General features: G+C 42.4%; 2 protein-coding genes across 3 annotated transcripts in view; one reads left to right on the forward strand and one right to left on the reverse strand.

Annotated features, from left to right (window-relative positions):
- The window catches only part of LOC126297406 (mitochondrial glutamate carrier 1-like), a 179,891-nt gene extending 166,822 nt beyond the window's left edge, over positions 1-13,069 (reverse strand). The window contains exons 1-2 of one of the 2 annotated variants that reach the window (XM_049988163.1): positions 12,842-13,069; positions 11,396-11,446 (exon numbers count right to left, since the gene is read on the reverse strand). In XM_049988163.1, coding sequence (XP_049844120.1) covers positions 11,396-11,424 — 29 coding nt within the window. In that variant the 5' untranslated portion in view covers positions 11,425-11,446; positions 12,842-13,069. The remainder of the gene's footprint in view (positions 1-11,395; positions 11,447-12,841) is intronic. The other variant, XM_049988164.1, reaches the window with a different exon arrangement.
- A 281-nt stretch (positions 13,070-13,350) lies between these two features.
- Positions 13,351-18,121, forward strand: part of LOC126297407 (ras-like protein 2) — an 84,538-nt gene continuing 79,767 nt past the window's right edge. Inside the window, exon 1 of the mRNA XM_049988165.1 lies at positions 13,351-13,460. Coding sequence (XP_049844122.1) covers positions 13,356-13,460 — 105 coding nt within the window. The 5' untranslated portion in view covers positions 13,351-13,355. The remainder of the gene's footprint in view (positions 13,461-18,121) is intronic.

Consider the following 18,121-nt stretch of genomic DNA (forward strand, 5'->3'; position numbering starts at 1 on the left):
AAAGGTGGTTGTTATTGTTGTGGTCTTCGGTCCTGAAACTGGTTTGATGCAGCTCTCTACACTACTCTATCCTGTGCAAGCTGCTTCATCTCCCAGTACCTACCGCAACCTGCATCCTTCTGAATCTGCTTGGTGTATTCATCTCTTGGTCTCCCTCTACGATTTTTACTCTCCATGCTGCCCTCCAATGCTAAATTGGTGATCCTTTGATGCCTTAGAACATGTCCTACCAACCGATCCCTTCTTCTGGTCAAGTTGTGCCACAAACTTCTCTTCTCTCCAATCCTATTCAATACTTCCTCATTAGTTATGTGATCTACCCATCTAATCTTCAGTATTCTTCTGTAGCACCACATTTCGAAAGCTTCTATTCTCTTGTCCAAACTATTTATCGTCCACGATTCACTTCCATACATGGCTACACTCCATACAAATACTTTCAGAAATAACTTCCTGACACTTAAATCTATACTCGATGTTAACAAACTTCTCTTCTTCAGAAACGCTTTCCTTGCCATTGCCAGCCTACATTTTATATCCTCTCTACTTCGACCATCATCAGTTATTTTGCTCCCCGAATAGCAAAACTCTCTTTACTACTTTAAGTGTCTCATTTCCTAATCTAATTCTCTGAGCATCACCTGACGTAATTCGACTACATTCCGTTATCCTCGTTTTGCTTTTGTTGATGTTCATCTTGTATCCTCATTTCAAGACACTATCCATTCCGTTGAACTGCTCTTCCAAGTCCTTTGCTGTCTCTGAGGTTCGCCGATGACATCGTAATTCTGTCAAAGTTTTGATTTCTTCTCCATGGATTTTAATATCTACTCCAAATTTTTTTTTGTTTCCTTCAGTGCTTGCTCAATATACAGATTGAATAACATCGGGCAGAGACTGCAACCCTGTCACACTCCCTTCCCAACCACTGCTTCCCTTTCATGTCCCTTGACTCTTATAACTGCCATCTGGTTTCTGTACAAATTGTAAATAGCCTTTTGCTCCCTGTATTTTACTCCTGCCACCTTTAGAATTTGAAAGAGAGTATTCCAGTCAACATTGTCAAAAGCTTTCTCTAAGTCTACAAATGCTACGAGGGTCGGTCAAAAAGTAATGCCTCCCATTTTTTTTCTACTTAAAAAAATTAAGTTAAGTGAAAAATTTGAATTTGGCGCCATTCCTCAAACCTTCTTCTGCAATCCACTGCAGTAGTAACTTTCTGTGTCAACAGGTGGCAGCACAGCAGAAGTTTGTAAGATGGCCGACATCGATGTTCGTTTGAGACAGCGTTGTGTGATTGAATTCTTGAATGCAGAAGGTGAAACGCCCATACGCATTCATGAAAGACTGAAGAAGGTGTATGGTGTTGTGACAGTGGATGTCAGCACTGTTAGACGATGGGTTTGTCGTCGTAAGGAAGCTGAAGGGCAAACACCGTTGACTGACGAAAAGCGGAGCGGCAGGCCGGTGAGTGCAGTGACTCCACACAACATTCAGCAAGTTGATGACATCATTCGTGGTGACCGTCGGGTGACTGCAGATGAAGTGGGTCTCATTATTTCTCTTAGTAAAGGCAGTGTGATCACGATTATTAAACAATTGGGGTACTCAAAAGTTTGTGCACGGTGGGTTCCAAGAATGTTAACCGATCAGAATAAAGAGGCAAGGAAAACAATAGCCTCCCAACACTTGCAGCGCTTCCGTTTGGAGGGCGATGAGTTTCTGAAAAAAATTGTGACCGGGGACGAAACATGGGTGCATTTTTTTGAACCTGAATCAAAGAGGCAGTCAATGGAGTGGCGTCTCACAAGCTCGCCGAGGAAGAAAAAATTCAAAACTGTGCGATCGGCAGGGAAAGTTATGGCAACAGTTTTCTGGGATACAGAGGGTGTGATTCTGGTTGATTTTTTGGAGCAGGGATGCACAATAAATTCTGTTCAATACGTCACAACCCTCAAAAAACTTAGAGCATGTCTTCAGCGAGTTCGCCCAACAAAATCAATGGCAGATGTTCTTCTTTTGCATGACAATGCAAGACCACACACACCAGTCGTCACACCTCTGACGAGATTGTCAAAATTGGATGGGAAGTTTTGCCTCATCCCCCACACAGCCCTGACCTGGCACCATCAGACTTCCATCTGTTCGGGCCACTAAAAGAAGCTCATCGTGGGATTCATTTTGAAGATCAGGAGGCCGTCAAAACATCCGTGCGTCAATGGCTTAGGAAGCAGAGCTGTGATTTTTACCGTGCTGGGATACATGCCCTTGTTCAAAGATGGACCAAAACTGTAGAGATGGGCGGAGATTACATTGAAAAATGACAAAATGATCCTCAATGTTGTGGTTTTCAACCTATGTAATTGCATTTAAATTTCCTAACAATTAAATGTAGAAGAAAAAAAGTAGGAGGCATTACTTTTTGACTGACCCTCGTAGAAACGTAGGTTTGCCTTTTCTTAATCTTTCTTCTAAGATAAGTCGTAAGGTCAGTATTGCCTCACGTGTTCCAGTATTTCTACGGAATCCCAACTGATTTTCCCCGAGGTTGGCTTCAACTAGTTTTTCCATTCGTCTGTAAAGAATTCGTGTTAGTATTCTGCAGCTGTGGCTTATTAAACTGATAGTTCGGTAATTTTCACATCTGTCAACACCTGCTTTCTTTGGGATTGGAATTATTATATTCTTCTTGGAGTCTGAGGGTATTTCGCCTGTCTCATACATTTTGCTCACCAGATGGTAGAGTTTTGTCAGGACTGGCTCTCACAAGGCCGTCAGTAGTTCCAATGGAATGTTGTCTATTCCCGGGGCCTTGTTTCGACTCAGGTATTTCAGTTCTCTGCCAAACTTTTCACGCAGTATCGTATCTCCCATTTCATCTTCATCTACCTCCTCTTCCATTTCCATAAAGTTGTCCTCAAGAACATCGCCCTTGTATAGACCCTCTATATACTCCTTCCACCTTTCTGCTTTCCCTTCTTTGCTTAGAACTGGGTTTCCATCTGAGCTGTTGATATTCATACAAGTGGCTCTCTTTTCTCCAAAGGTCTCTTTAATTTTCCTGTAGGCAGTATCTATCTTACCCCTAGTGAGATAAGCTTCTACATCCTTACATTTGTCCTCTAGCCACCCCTGCTTAGGCATTTTGCACTTCCTGTCGATGTCATTTTTGAGACGTTTGTATTCCTTTTTGCCTGCTTCATTTCCTGCATTTTTATAGTTTCTCCTTTCATCAATTAAATTCAATATTTCTTCTGTTACCCAAGGATTTCTACTAGCCCTCGTCTTTTTACCTACTTTATCCTCTGCTGCCTTCACTACTTCATCCCTCAAAGCTACCCATTCTTCTTCTACTGTATTTCTTTCCCCCATTCCTGTCAATTGTTCCCTTATGCTCTACCTGAAACTCTGTACAACCTCTGGTTCTTTCAGTTTATCCAAGTCCCATCTCCTTACATTCCCACCTTTTTGCAGTTTCTTCAGTTTTAATCTACAGGTCATAACCAACAGATTGTGGTCAAAGTCCACATCTGCCCCTGGAAATGTCCCACAATTTAAAACCTGGTTCCTAAATCTCTGTCGTACCATTATATAATCTATCGGATACCTTTTAGTATCTCCAGGGTTCTTCCATGTATACAACCTTCTTTCCATGTTTCTTAAACCAAGTGTTAGCTATGACTAAGATGTGCAAAATTCTACCAGGCGGCTTCCTCTTTCATTTCTTAGCCCCAATCCATATTCACCTACTACGTTTTCTTCTCTCCCTTTTCCTACTATCGAATTCCAGTCACCCATGACTATTAAATTTTCGTCTCCCTTCACTACCTGAATAATTTCTTTTATTTGATCATACATTTCTTCAATTTCTTCGTCATTTGCAGAGCTAGTTGGCATATAAACTTGTACTACTGTAGTAGGTGTGGGTTTCGTATCTATCTTGGCCACAATGCGTTCACTATGCTATTTGTAGTAGCTTACCCGAATTCCTATTTTCCTATTCATTAGGAAACCTACTCCTGCATTACCCCTATTTGATTTTGTGTTTATAACCCTGTAGTCACCTGACCAGAAGTCTTGTTCCTCCTGCCACCGAACTTCACTAATTCCCACTGTATCTAACTGTAACCTGCCCATTTCCTTTTTTAAATTTTCTAACCTACCTGCCCGATTAAGGGATCGGGCATTCCTCGCTCCGATCCGTAGAACGCCAGTTTTCTTTCTCCTGATCATGACATCCTCTTGAGTAGTCCCCGCCCGGAGATCCGAATGGGGGACTATTTTACCTCCGGAATATTTTACCCAAGAGGACGCCATCATCATTTAATCATACAGTAAAGCCGCATGCCCTCGGGAAAAATTACGGCCTTAGTTTCCCCCTTGCTTTCAGCCGTTCGCAGTACCAGCACAGCAAGGCCGTTTTGGTTATTGTTACAAGGCCAGATCAGTCAATCATACAGACTGTTGCCCCTGCAACTACCGAGAAGGCTGCTGCCCTCTTCAGGAACCACACATTTGTCTGGCCTCTCAACAGATACCCCTCCGTTGTGGTCGTACCTACGGTACGGCTATCTGTATCGCTGAGGCACGCAAGCCTCCTCACCACGGCAAGGTCCATGGTTCACAGGCGGGGGAGGGGGGGGGGACAAAGGACATGTGCTAAAATTTAGATGAAATAAAACCAACCCTCACCAATAAAATTCGAAACTAAATTATCTGATGAGGCGTTGTCAGATAACATTATCAGCAGAGAGTCCGGTAACCGAAGATTTCATTGCAGGGCAGTCAAAGTGGGACAGTGCACCAGAATATGGGCCACTGGTCAACCGGGTGCCACATCAACACTGAGGTGGGTCTTCACTGCACAGGAGGTAGCTGGGGGTCGCCCAAGCGTGGCACATGCGGAGCCTGGAGGACTGCCACACGTTCAAAGTCTCCTTAATGGCACACAGTTTGTGTGTACTGAGCCTATGCCATTCCGTCTCCCTAAGCCGAAAAACCTGGTGAAGTAAAAACGAACGCAGGTAAGTTATTGGAATGCCGATCTTCGTAAGCGGTTTCTGTGTAGCCTGTTTTGCCAGCCTGTCAGCAAGTTTGTCGATTGGGATTCCGATGTGTCATGGAACACCACTGAACGACCGGATCGTTCCAGGGCATAGATTGACTCCTGGATGGTCACTACTAAAGGATGACGAGGGTAGCACTGGTTGATAGCTTGTAGGCTGCTCAAGGAGTCGGTACACAGAAGAAACAACTCCCCAGGGCATGAAGGGATGTGCTCCAAGAGCACGAGATACAGCCACCAGCTTTGCGGTGAAAGCACTGCAGGCATCGGGCAAGGAATGCTGTTCAATAGGTCCTCTACGGACATATGCGAAGCCGATGTGACCACCAGCCATTAGTGTAAGTTACTTTATAGCCTCGGTACATGTGAAGAATCGAGATGAAGGGACGGCGGAGAGCTGTGGGGTGAACTGTCCTTTGGGCCATGTGAAAGGTCAAGGCAAAGCCGCTGCCTAGGTGTACACCATGGAGGTGTATGCGATAGGACCACGAGTATACGTGGTAAAGCCAAGGACTCCAGTTCAAATAGAAGGGATCGGACGTGGACTGCAATTGTAAGCCCTGACGTGTGCTGCTGATGCGGGAGATCAACCTCCGTGCGGAGGGGGGGGGGGGATGGTAATTCGAATGCGCAGGAGAACTACGAACATGTGCAACGTAACTGGCGAGCAGTTGTGCACACTTGACCTGCAATGGAGGAACCCCAGCCTCCGCAAGGACACTGGTCACCAGACTCATTCTAAAAGCCCCTGTCCCAAGTCGAACGCCACAGTTGTGCACTGGGTCTAGTAAACGCAATGCTGAGGGTGCCGCTGAACCGTAAGCCACACTCCCATTGTCTAGGCAGGATTGGACAAGAGTTCTGTACAACAGCAGCAGCTGCAGCAGCACAGAGCGATCTGCACCCCTGTTGGTATTGCTCAGGCAGCAGAGGGGCATGAGGTGCTGCCAGCACTTCCACTTAAGCTGACAAAGGTGAGGAAGTCAAGTCAATCGGGTGTCAAAATTCAGTCCTAAAAATCGATACATCTCCACTACAGTGATGGGATCATCAGGAAGGTAAAGTTCCAGTTTCGGATGAATGGTACAATGCCAAAAGAAGTGCATAACACACGACTTTGTGGCCGAAATCTGAAAGTCGTGGGCTAAGGCCAACGACTGCGCCTTGTGGATAGCTTCTTGTAGGCGCCAGTCAACAACACCAGTAATGAAACTTCCTGGCAAATTAGAACTGTGTGCTGGACTGAGATTAGAACTCTGTACCTTTGCCTTTCGCGGAGAAGTGCTCTACCACTGAGCTACCCAAACATGACTCACGACCTGTCCTCGTAGCTTCAGGTCTGTCAACCTTGCAGAACTAGCACTCCTGGAAGAAAGGATATTACGGAGATATGGCTTAAGCACAGCCTGGGGGACGTTTCCCTGAGTTCGAGTCTCTGTCTGGCACACAGTTTTAATCTGTCAGGAAGTTTCATATCAGCGCACACTCCGCAGCAGAGTGAAAAATCTCATTCTGGGTACATCAGTAATGGTGGAGCAGTACGAAATGCAGAAGGTATCTGCATACAGAGAGGGCGAGACTGGCCCTACAGCTGCTGCTAGACCATTAATGGCTAACACACACACACACACACACACACACACACACACACACACACACACACACACACCTAAAGATAGGGGATCACGTTTTTTTCTCCGCAGTAACAATCGTTGTAGTTACCTGCTCAACTAGCACATCGATGTTACCACGTGGGGGAGATTCCATGGTGACAGCAGAGGTGAAAGTTTCCCTGTCTGCCTTGTTTAAAGCCCTTCTAGACAGGCATCCATGGTCCAGATGCCGGGGCAGTGACAGGAAGATGGGGAAGTGGTCACTACCACACAGGTCATCATGTGCTGTCCAGTGGATAGATGGGAGAAGGCCAGGACTGCAAGCCGAGAGATCAATGGGCGAATGTGTGTCATGTGCCACACTGAAATGTGTGGCGGCCCCAGTATTTAAGAGGCACAAGTCAAGTTATGACAGTGAATTTTCAACTTCTTTGCCTCGGTCAGTAAGATCTGTGCCACCCCACAAGAGGTTATGAACGTTAAAATCTCCCAAAAGTAGGAAAGGTTTAGGGATCTGATCAATCAGTGGAGCCAAAGCATTCAGTGGTACTGCACCATCTGGAGGAAGACATACATTGCAGACAGTTATTTCCTGCGTCTTCCAAATCCTGACAGCCACAGCTTCAAGAGGGGTTTGACGGGGAACAGGTTCACTGCGTACTGAGTTCAGTACATAGACACAAACCCCATCTGACACTATTATAGTTTCTACAGTTCCTGTAATATCCCTTACAGCCACAGAGGAAAGGGGTCTGCATTGCCAGGAACCAGGTTTCCTGGAGGGCAATGCAGAAAGCAGGTGTAAAGCTTAATGGTTGCGTAGCCCGGCCAGGTTGTGGAAGAAACCGCTGCAATTCTACTGGAAGATGACGTTATTGTGAGGCTAGGAAGGCATGAAGTGCACAAGGAGGCAGGTTAAGCCTCAGGGTCACCTGCTGCCTCCGACTGAGTATTTGTAGCCATTTCTATGGTGGATGAGGCATTAGCAAGATCCATGTCTGCAGGGGACGCTAAGATCTCCACTGCATCCTCAGATGCAGAATTGATAGGGAGTGGTGGTGATGTTGGGACCACCAGAGGGTCCTGTTTCTTAGCAGACTACTACTTAGTTTGCTTGCTCTCTCGCTTTTCTTTCGGGGCTTGCTGGGAAGATTTCTCTGAAGCAGCTTCATGCATGGAGGAAGACCGTGAAGCTCTTCATCCAGTAGCCTTTGGCTCCTTGAGCCACTGGCTAGTGTCCGCCGTGGCATTAGTCCCTTGGGAGACAGGGCCCCAAGGGACCCCTTCTGCACGAGAGGTGCCAGAGGCGGCTGTTGCTTCTCCAGCAGCGGGGTGGGGTGCTTGCTCCCGAAGTAGGTGCTTTGGGACCAATGGAGGAAGATTTGCCCCCTACCACCAAGGGGGGCAGATGTATTCTGGTGTCTCGGAGGGCCCACTGTTCATGACACAGAGTGAGGAACCACAGGCACTTGGGACGGTGATGGTGATGTAAGTGCAGCATATGTAGACATCAACCAAATGGGGTGTAATCTTTTGAATTTATGTTTAGCCTCTGTGTAAGTCAACCAGTCTAGGGTCTTTTACTCCACGATTTTCTGCTCCTTTTGGAGTACTAAGCAGTCTAGCGAGCAGGGGAAGCGGTGCTCCCACAGCTGATGCAAGTTGGAAGTGGCACACGTGGAGTATCTGGGTGCAGTGGACTTCCACAGTCTTGACATGTGGTGCTGGAAGTGCAGCGGGAAGACATGTGCCTGAACTTCCAGCATTTAAAGCACTGCATAGGGGGAGGGACGTATGATTTAAAGTCACAGCGGTAAACCATCATCTTCACCTTTTCAGGCAATGAATCACCCTTGAAGGCCAAGAAGAAGGCACCGGTAGCAACCCTGTTGTCTTAGGGTCCCCCTGTAAACGCACCAGATGAAATGAACACACCACCATTCTAAATTGGCACAGAGCTCATCATCAGATTGCAAGAAGAGGTCACAATGGAAAATAATCCCCAGACCATGTCGAGGCTTTTATGTGGAGTAACGGAAACAGGAATATCACCCAGCTTGCCACAGGCGGGTAATGCTCGGGTTTGGGCTGGGGATGCTGTCTGAATCAAGACTGCACCATTTCACATTTTGGACAGCACTTTCACTACTCCAAACTTATCCTCGAGGCATTCAACAAAAAACTGAGGCTCTGTCAGGAGAAAAAGAGCCCCATCGGTTCTGCTACAGACTAAAAACTGAGGCGAATATGGCTCTCTACATTCTGTAGCTCTATGTTCCTCCCATGGTGTAGGGAGGGAGGGAAACTATTTAAGGTCATACCTGTCAGCACTGAATTCTATCTTGCCCTTCTTGAAGGCTGACCCACTCCAATCAGGGCCTCTCCCCATGGGTGCCACCCAGCCACAGCAGAGGCCAACTGGCATGATGGCCGTTGCCAGGAGTCCTAATGCCCCAAATACATAGGCACCTACTCATTGGCATACGTGGGGAGTTTACAGCTCAGGGATCGCACTGCTGATGCCTGTGTTGTCAGGGGGCTACCACCAAATGGGTACATGATGGCCCCACAACAATGGACTGGCTACTGCACTGGATATTGGGTACAATCCAATATTGTCATGGGGAAGAAAGAGGACAGGAGACAATGGAAGAAGATGACATACTCTGGAAAGTGTCCTCGCCCAATTAGTTGAATTGCAGGTGGAGATGCTAAGCCATGGCAAGAGGTCTAAGGGCACTTGTGCAGCAGTAAGGCGCCCTTCCCCACATGGCCCACACTTCTGTAGAATTTTGAAAGTGGCAGGTCAAGCAATAGAACTCGTAGGACTGAAAAGCTAGACACTCGTTTTATTCACCTATTAAGACAGGCAGGAATACCTTGGGCCGATTCTAACTCTGGACCCAAAGGGGGGGGGGGGGGGGGGGGGGGGGAGCAGTTTATAAGGTTTTATGAGTAAGACAACAATAGCCATTTAATAATTTTTGCAAAAAAAAGATTGTGTTAGTGTGAAAGAAAACAGTAACAAGGTACAGAGAGGGGAGGAGGGGGGAAAGAAACAAAAAATTGAAATTTTTGAGAGAGGAGACCGAAATGGTGTATTGTTGTAGGGACGTCTGGCACCCATAACATTTGCATTTGTTTGTATCACCAGAATGTTAAATTGTTGATGGAGCCAATCTTAGAGCGGACTATAAAGACATTTTGGAAGTTCCGGTATGCAATATTGACAGTTACAATTGAACAATCATGAGAAAATGCCACAACTGTCCAGGCAAACGAGCTTCACTTGACATGTTTCAAGAATCTGAAGCAGATGATTTGAAATACAATATAAACAATGGGTGAAAAAGACACAATAAAACTGGTGATAATCATGATTTTTTTGTGTGTGTTGGTAGCTAACCTTGAAAATCTAAAATGCATCATTTAATTGATGAAGCTCCCAGTATATTTATAAAAGACAAAAAGCAAACCTTCGCAGTTTATGAATGCTTACTTCTAGCAGACTTTTCTGAAAACTATTCCTAATGTGACAACACTAGAGGGGCACAAAGTGAGCTGTCACTATACCATCTCCAACAGACCTGTGAGAACCACATCTTGACAATTCAATAAATTGTTTAAATTGTGTGAAGAGCAGGTAAAATAAATTACGTATGTAATTGTTAACTGTGAGGAATAACAAGTGCTCTACACCAATGTCTTGGAGACAAGATTCAACTCTGGCCAGAAGATTAAAGGCACTTTATTTTTGTTTGTCGTTTTATACCACAGTCACACAACTGACTCAAGTTTAAGATCACGTAAATATCCCCTGATAGTGAACTTCACTGTGGAAAGCTTGTACCACTAAAATTCAATATAAAGATATATCGGCCAGTGTTTAAGATGATAATACTGGTTGTCAAAATGAAGGCGTTTATATTAGATTTTACCACTAACCAGGACCACAGACCTCATTCAAAAAAAAGTTGAGAAGAGTGAAGTTTGGATGCCAGTTAAAAGTGTACTGAAGAAGGTGTCTCCCCTAGACCTCAGAACTGTGACTGGACAAATTTTTAACCTAATGCCCAACTGGAGTAAAGAAATTTCTCAGATTTTCAATCAATTACTCAGTAAAAACAAATAAATGAGAACAAAACAATGGCTAATTTTTAGTAAAAGAAATAAGTAATCATAGATATGTTTAAATTATATAATTGATGTAGTTTATTACATTAGCTTAGATACCGCAAGTGGGAAAAAAATCTGACAATTTTTTTGTAACTTCCAACTGAATCTCACAGTTGACATTTATACTGAAGTTTGATATCATGAAGGTCTATAAGGTGTGTAATTTTCAGATTTTTCAGCACCCCCCCCCCCAACAAAAAAAAAAAAAAAAAAAAAAAAAAAAAAAACTTTTAGGCAAAAAAAAAAAAAAAATCAGTATTTCTTCTTTTATTAAGTGTAAGCTTCTCACCACTAATACTCTACGAAAAGTAACTATGCTATATAGTTTAATACACAAAATATTAAGGCTGAGAAATCACTCCTTTGTGGAGAACTGCAGTTCAAAAATTAAGTTTTTTCAATGTGCGACCAATAACTTTGATATGTTATAAATACATTAAGGAATTCATTCATCTAGGTGACAATGTTCGTTCTCTCTCTCTCTCTCTCTCTCTCTCTCTCTCTCACAACACAAGAGTAAGATAGTCAATTCGTAACTTACGGAAATCTTGTTACTTCTTTGTCTGCCATCTTGTCACCTCTCTGGATACACCTACAACATAAATAACACACAGATTTTCCCCCACTGCTTTTTTTTAACTTGTAAAATGTAAACACACCAAATAGGGAGAAAAGAAAGAACATGATGGCCACAAAATTTCTGCATGCCTTGATACAAAATTACCTAATATAGAAACTGTATCATAAAGCACTTGTTCGTTCTAACATAACCCCCTGTAAATACAATTCTACCATCAAGCCTCATGCACTACTTAAGGTATATACTAAATATTGCCATATTAAACAGTTTCACAAGGTGAAAATCATGCTAATAAAATCTCACTGGTCAATGTCAAATTTTTCTTCCCTTTTTTGAAACTATGGCCTACGTTACCTCTTTCCAGTATTTATACTATGATACATTTCAATGCACTCTGAATAGGAAATATTTAATATAAATAACAGAAAAGACAGGCACACATAACTGTGAAGTTTGTTGACTATTATACTGAAATCAAAACGATTTCTGAGGAGTTCCTGGAAAAGGTCTGATTCAGATAAATGTGAGGATGAAACACTATCTTTCCCTCGTATTAAACCCTAATATCTCACAGTGTACGAAGAACCGAGGAAGTACTCAGGCTGAACAAGGACTGATAAATCAGTAAGGAAGAGACTCATTTAAGGAATCATAGACGCACTTTCATGGGATGGTTTAGGCAAAAACCTAGTAGGTTTTACTACACTTGTGTTTCAAATACATAAAACTGAAGTCAATGTAATTTTCTATTCAGGCCAAGCATTCCAGTATCATTTACACAATTTTAGAAAATGTTGTACACGGCGGGAAAAATACGCTGGTGAAAATCATGTGCAAATATTTGAATGAGGTAAGGTGGTATGTAATTGTCAGTGAAAGTATTATAACAAAGAGACAATTGACTAAGGCGGCTGGCAGGATTTTTGTCACAATCTTAACTCAAAATTACGGAACACAATCAAATGTTCGGAATCTAAGAGTAATAAACGATTCATATTTCGAAAAGATATTAACTATTGAATTCAGTATTTTCAAAATAGCTACGTGCGGATACAGTAGTTAGTCAGATTCTGTTACCTGCCTGTGTTGAAAACAGCGCACTCCTAACAAGCAAGGTTGAAGATCCCTGCAAGGCAAACTAACATAGGGAATATAAGCGGCTCTCTACGAAGCCGCTCAAAAACACACTAAAAGTTGCAAGCCGGCTTAAAGGAGAGAAATGAAAAAGGTTACCATCTCACGTTGCGCGAGTTTTTTTCCCTGCCTTCAAGTAGTTTATCCACTCTATTGAACCCAACGCGTAATTTCAGCTCTATTCAATATCCTACAAATCGAGGCAATCTAAAACAGGTAATACTTTAGGAAATTCTTAACATCAATGAAACATATATACGCAATAAACATTACCTTTAAAAAAAAATAGTCTGACTTCACTCACCACGAGTAGCGCTTTGTCTTTGATAACCGAATTTAAATGCAGCCAAGACTAGCTGTCACAGCTCACGACGGATGTTGAGACTTTCGTATAATATTATATACCATAGCCGCTTGCACAGTTACTCATCTCTGAGCGACTTGCTTATTCCATAGATATTAGACGTACATCGAGACATGTATCGACCGTGTTTTCGAGCCACAAGAAAGAATTTCGAATGGAATAATAGCCTCGCGCCCACCATCTATTGGTCAATTTATGTAAGAACATTCGACGCGCGCACTCCCTGTCGACGACCCGTGAAGCTTTGATGATACACAGAGAGTTTTTTTTCATCGAGGGTTTGAAGAATTCTGCCTAAAATTGTAGTAATAATGTGTTGTGCGCGTGTGATGGATATGTAAACTACTACGTCATGCTGTGAAAGAGGTAGCTAAAATACAGCGCTGGTACAGCTCTAAGAGAAGCGAGTGTTAAAACTTCGAAATGTCGAAGCAGACGGAGCGACAAAGTTACGCACAGACATACAAGCTCGTTGTCGTAGGGGGTGGTGGAGTTGGGAAATCCGCGATAACTATACAATTCATTCAGGTATGTAAAATTTACATCTCTAACACTATTGACAAATTGTGATGTGTATTTCATTAACCGATTCTGAGAGTCTCCACCCACATACTTCAAGAAGTTATGTCAGGAAGTGCTCTTGAAAATTGTTTACTAAACTTCCAGGGACATGAACGTAGACAGTGCCACAAAAATAACTGTTTACAAATAGTTGTTCGTAGTGAGCTTTAAAATTTTAACTAAATGCCTATATTTGTTTACCTTACTAGTTTCAACAAAAGCGTGTATTTAATAAGATCCCATGGAAGCGTTCAGATTGTACCATCTCTTTGTTGACATAAGGTCTATGATGAACTTACGTTGCAACAATGTTTGTTGGCACATTGACGTATGAGTACGGGTTTGGCGCGTTAAGCATGTGATGATAAATTTTAAAATGTTTCATATTAGAATTCCACTGTTTATGGACGGAAAAGGTGTGATTGTTATCGGAAGCGTTCGCTGGATAGTGGTGTTCAATGATGCTTTCTATATCTACAAACCAAGCAACAATAACTTCACTATTTCAATTCTTCTTTTTCACTGGTCACACCCTAGCTGCTGTATTAGCGAACATTGTTGTAAGAATCATGCCGGGACATTCTTTTAACCTATTTTGTTGCCAAAAGACGAATTATTGATTTTGGTATATACGCTTATTAATCTCTTCACATAAAATGAACCTTGCCGGTTATTGTAAAAATGCTCATCACGCGAGCTGATTATATATAAACAGCGGAAAGCAGTATTGTTGGGGAGACCATATAGTGTAAGTTTTGCTTACAATCGTATAATACTCGACGTTATTCAGTAAACTTTCGTTAATAAACTTTTTCATCGGCACTCGGCAAGGCAATAAACCCTTATCTACAAGTTGGAAAGTTTCTCCCGAGGAACAACCCTTATCCCTAGTGCTGTTATTGCAGTTTGTAGTACAAGTGAAAATCTATGAGTGAACTATTGAGATGAGTACTAGATTAATTTTTTTTCCCCCCTAAGGCTTCGAGAACAACAGTACGGGATGACAGGCCAAACGTTGTAGCAAGGTTTGGGAGATATTCGTTTTAGCTATGACGTCAGGCGTTACGTCATACGCGGCATCTGTTGAATCAAGCCACTGTCCTTTTAAAGACGAGGAATGGTTTCTGTAGGCGTGCGGCAGGAAGGTGTGGTCTAGAGCGTTCGTAGATGTCTAAATTAAGTAGCATTAAGCTACAATTCAATCTGCGGCCTACCTGTCATATTAGATGCATCATTGCGTCATTTTATTTGACAAACAATTTTTCTCACTTTCTGTTATGAAAAGTAGCGAGTAAAAGGCGAGAATACCATTGTTACCCACTGATAATGTGATCAGATTAAGCATTAGCAGGGCGAAGAGAACAAAGGATTATATGTTTCAAATATATTTTCAAAACTGCTTTTATCCTAATTATTTGGGCTTTCAGATATGTATAGCAATGAGTATACATATTGCTGCTATGATTCTTGAAACTATAGAAAAACTGTTCTTGTACCTTATGCCATTAATTCCTACAATGAAAGGTAAAATATAAGGTCATGGGCTGAATATTTTCACTCTTTCACGTATTTTTGCGCAGTATTATCGGCACCGAACCTAATGGTTATTTTACAAGAGCACATTATTGTTTAGAAACATGGGAGCAAGTTCATGTAAATCTGTTGTTACTAAAATGACAAGAACCATGATTAAGGGTTCCAAGCCTTCACATTGTTTCCTGCATTTTTAGTACATCCATTTATGTTAATGTTGATTGGCTTTAGGTTTGATAAAATGCAAGACAAATATGTTGGTGTTCATTATGTAGGGCTACGGACAGACATACATTCTTTTCACTGCTGAAGTGAAGAAAGTGTTCACATGCCCCAAGAGCACAATTTTGTGAAAAGTAACATTAGGGAATTCAGTCTCATCAGCAAAGCAAGTGCAACATTCAATATCATAAGAACTGCATAGTTTTTTTTTTTTTTTTTTTTTTTTTGTGCTGTATCCGTTATTATGCAAAAGTCCTGGTGACTGCTGAACATAGCATTACTGTTGCAGGCTCAGTTACCCAATACATGCAGCCTGGTGACTAGTATCCAAAGGCATGGACATAGTATGTCCTCCGTTTTACTTTTATACAGAAGCAATTAGATACGACAATATTCTAATGAGACATTGGTTGTAATTTTGTATGGTCCAATATGCATTGTTTGGAGGGGGTGAGTTTTGGCTTAAAAGTTTTATATTGGACCCATGTTAAAGTTTTCAGTATTGGGTGAACATAAACATAAGGTTGCACTACCAGTTAATTTGTTACCACAACTTTTATTTGATTTTCTCATTCATTTGCTTCAAAAACTCATGGCCACATTGTCACCTTTCAAGCTAAACTAGACCTCAAGCTGCATTACAGATCAATCTCTCACCAAACTCAAGATTATCAGGGGAGATGGGTGAGGGTTCCAATGCCACACTGTAACCAGGTGTGGTATATGAGCAATCAGATGTGTTGTTCAGTGTACAACAGTGTTTGATAAGACCAAGGTCAGGTTGGGGGTTTCAAAAAATGGTTCTGAGCACTATGGGACTTAACACCTGAGGTCATCAGTCCCCTAGACTTAGAACTACTTAAACCTAACTCACCTAAGGACATAACACACACCCGTGCCCGAGGCAGGATTTGAACCTGCGACCGTAGAAGCAGCGTGGTTCCGGATTGGAGCTCCTAGAACCTCTTGGCCACAGCGGCCAGCAGTTAGAGTTTGATAGCCATTCAAGATATTGAGTCTGTACTGATAATGTAATATACCAAGTGGTTGGAAGATGCAGTTTTTCATTTGGAATAAATACAGCACTGTTTCATACAATTAAGTTTATGAGGAAACATAGTATTAGAAGCAGGTCATGCCCTCGCCTGAAGGCAGCAGAGAAAAAAGTTCTTTCATTGTATTTTACAGCATTTATCACCACAGAACAGCGACTACTTATTTGCATAGAAAGCACAATGGATCCATAGCCACACTATGTTCCAGACTTTTTTTATCTATAAAACTTGAGAATCAGTGTAAGAGTCACAACTCAATTTTTGCAACATATATTACAGGCACTCCGTGGTATCCTGTCTCACAACTTCTGCAAACTTCAAGTTCAAAATCATATGCCGTGTTTCATAAATGTCAAAGGTTTTATGTGGTTGCATAAAGTTCTTACAAACAATCTAATGAAATTCATTCATAACTCTTTAACTTGTTGGTGATTTTATGCAAATAATGTTAAAATAATTCATTTGACTGCACCACATTTGCTCACATTTATCTAGAAAATTTTTTGTGCGATCACTTTAATAATTGACTGGGTGCCTGGTAAGAACCCAGAAATTGATCCAATATTCTGTGGCTTCCACTAACATTGATGATTATGTCTTCAACATGAAGAGGCTACCAACATTTTCTGGAAGTAATGTCACTGTCCATCCAAGTTTATTTGCATAAAAACTCCGCCTTCCAGTTTTAATTTTCTTACTTTTATAACTTACTTGATTCAACAGTCAATTTTATCCATTCTGTCTAATGGAATTTTTCACCTGTTTTCACTGACAACAAGTAGTAGTTTGCTCATTGTTTGCACTATTTTTCTGATTCACGTAAAAGTCCCCAGTTACTTCTCAACTGTACCTGTCAGTTTCAGTGAACCATATACACTGAAGAGCCAAAGAAACTGGTACACCTGCCTAATATTGTGTAGGGCTCCCGCTAGTCCGCAGAAGTGCTGCAACACGACATGGCATTGAGTCGACTCATGTCTGAAGTAGTCCTGATATGCTTAATAAGCTTGTGTCTGGGGAGTTTGGTGGCCAGCGGAAGTGTTTAAGCTCAGAAGAGTGTTCCTGGAGTCACTCTGTGGTAATTCTGGATGTCTGAGCGTTGTATTGTCCTGCTGGAATTGCCGTAGTCCATCGGAATGATCAGACAGGATACTTACGTATGTGTCACCTGTCTCAGTTGTATCTCGGCATATAAAGGCTCCCATATCACTCCAACTGCACATGCCCACTACCATTATACAGCCTACACCATCTTGACGTTTAGAGTGCGTGGATTCATGAGGTTGTCTCCATACCCGCACATGTCCATCTGCTCAATATAATTTGAAATGAGTCTCGTCCGACCAGGCAATGTGTTTCCAGTCATCAACAGTCCAATGTCGGTGTTGACTGGACCAGGCAAGATGTAAATCTTTGTGTCGTGCAGTCATGAGTGGGCCTTAGGCTCCGAAAGTCCATATCGATGATGTTTTGTTGAATGGTTTACATGCTGACACTTGTTGATATCCCAGGATGAAATCTGCAGCAATTTGCGTAAGGGTTTCCCTTGTGTCATATTAAACAATTCTCTTCAGTCGTTGTTGGGCCCATTCTTGCAGGATCTTTTACCGGCTGCAGCAATGTCGGAGATTTGATGTTATACTGGATGCCTGATATTCACGGTACACTCGTGAAATGGTTGTACGCGAAAATGCCCACTTTATCACTATCTCGGAGATGTGTCCCTTTGCTTATGAGCCAACTATAGCACCATGTTCAAACTCACTTCATTGTTGATAATCTGCCATTGTAGCAGCAGTAACTGATCTAACAACTGTG

This window comes from Schistocerca gregaria, chromosome X, assembly GCF_023897955.1.
Source record: "Schistocerca gregaria isolate iqSchGreg1 chromosome X, iqSchGreg1.2, whole genome shotgun sequence".
Lineage (NCBI taxonomy): Eukaryota > Metazoa > Arthropoda > Insecta > Orthoptera > Acrididae > Schistocerca > Schistocerca gregaria.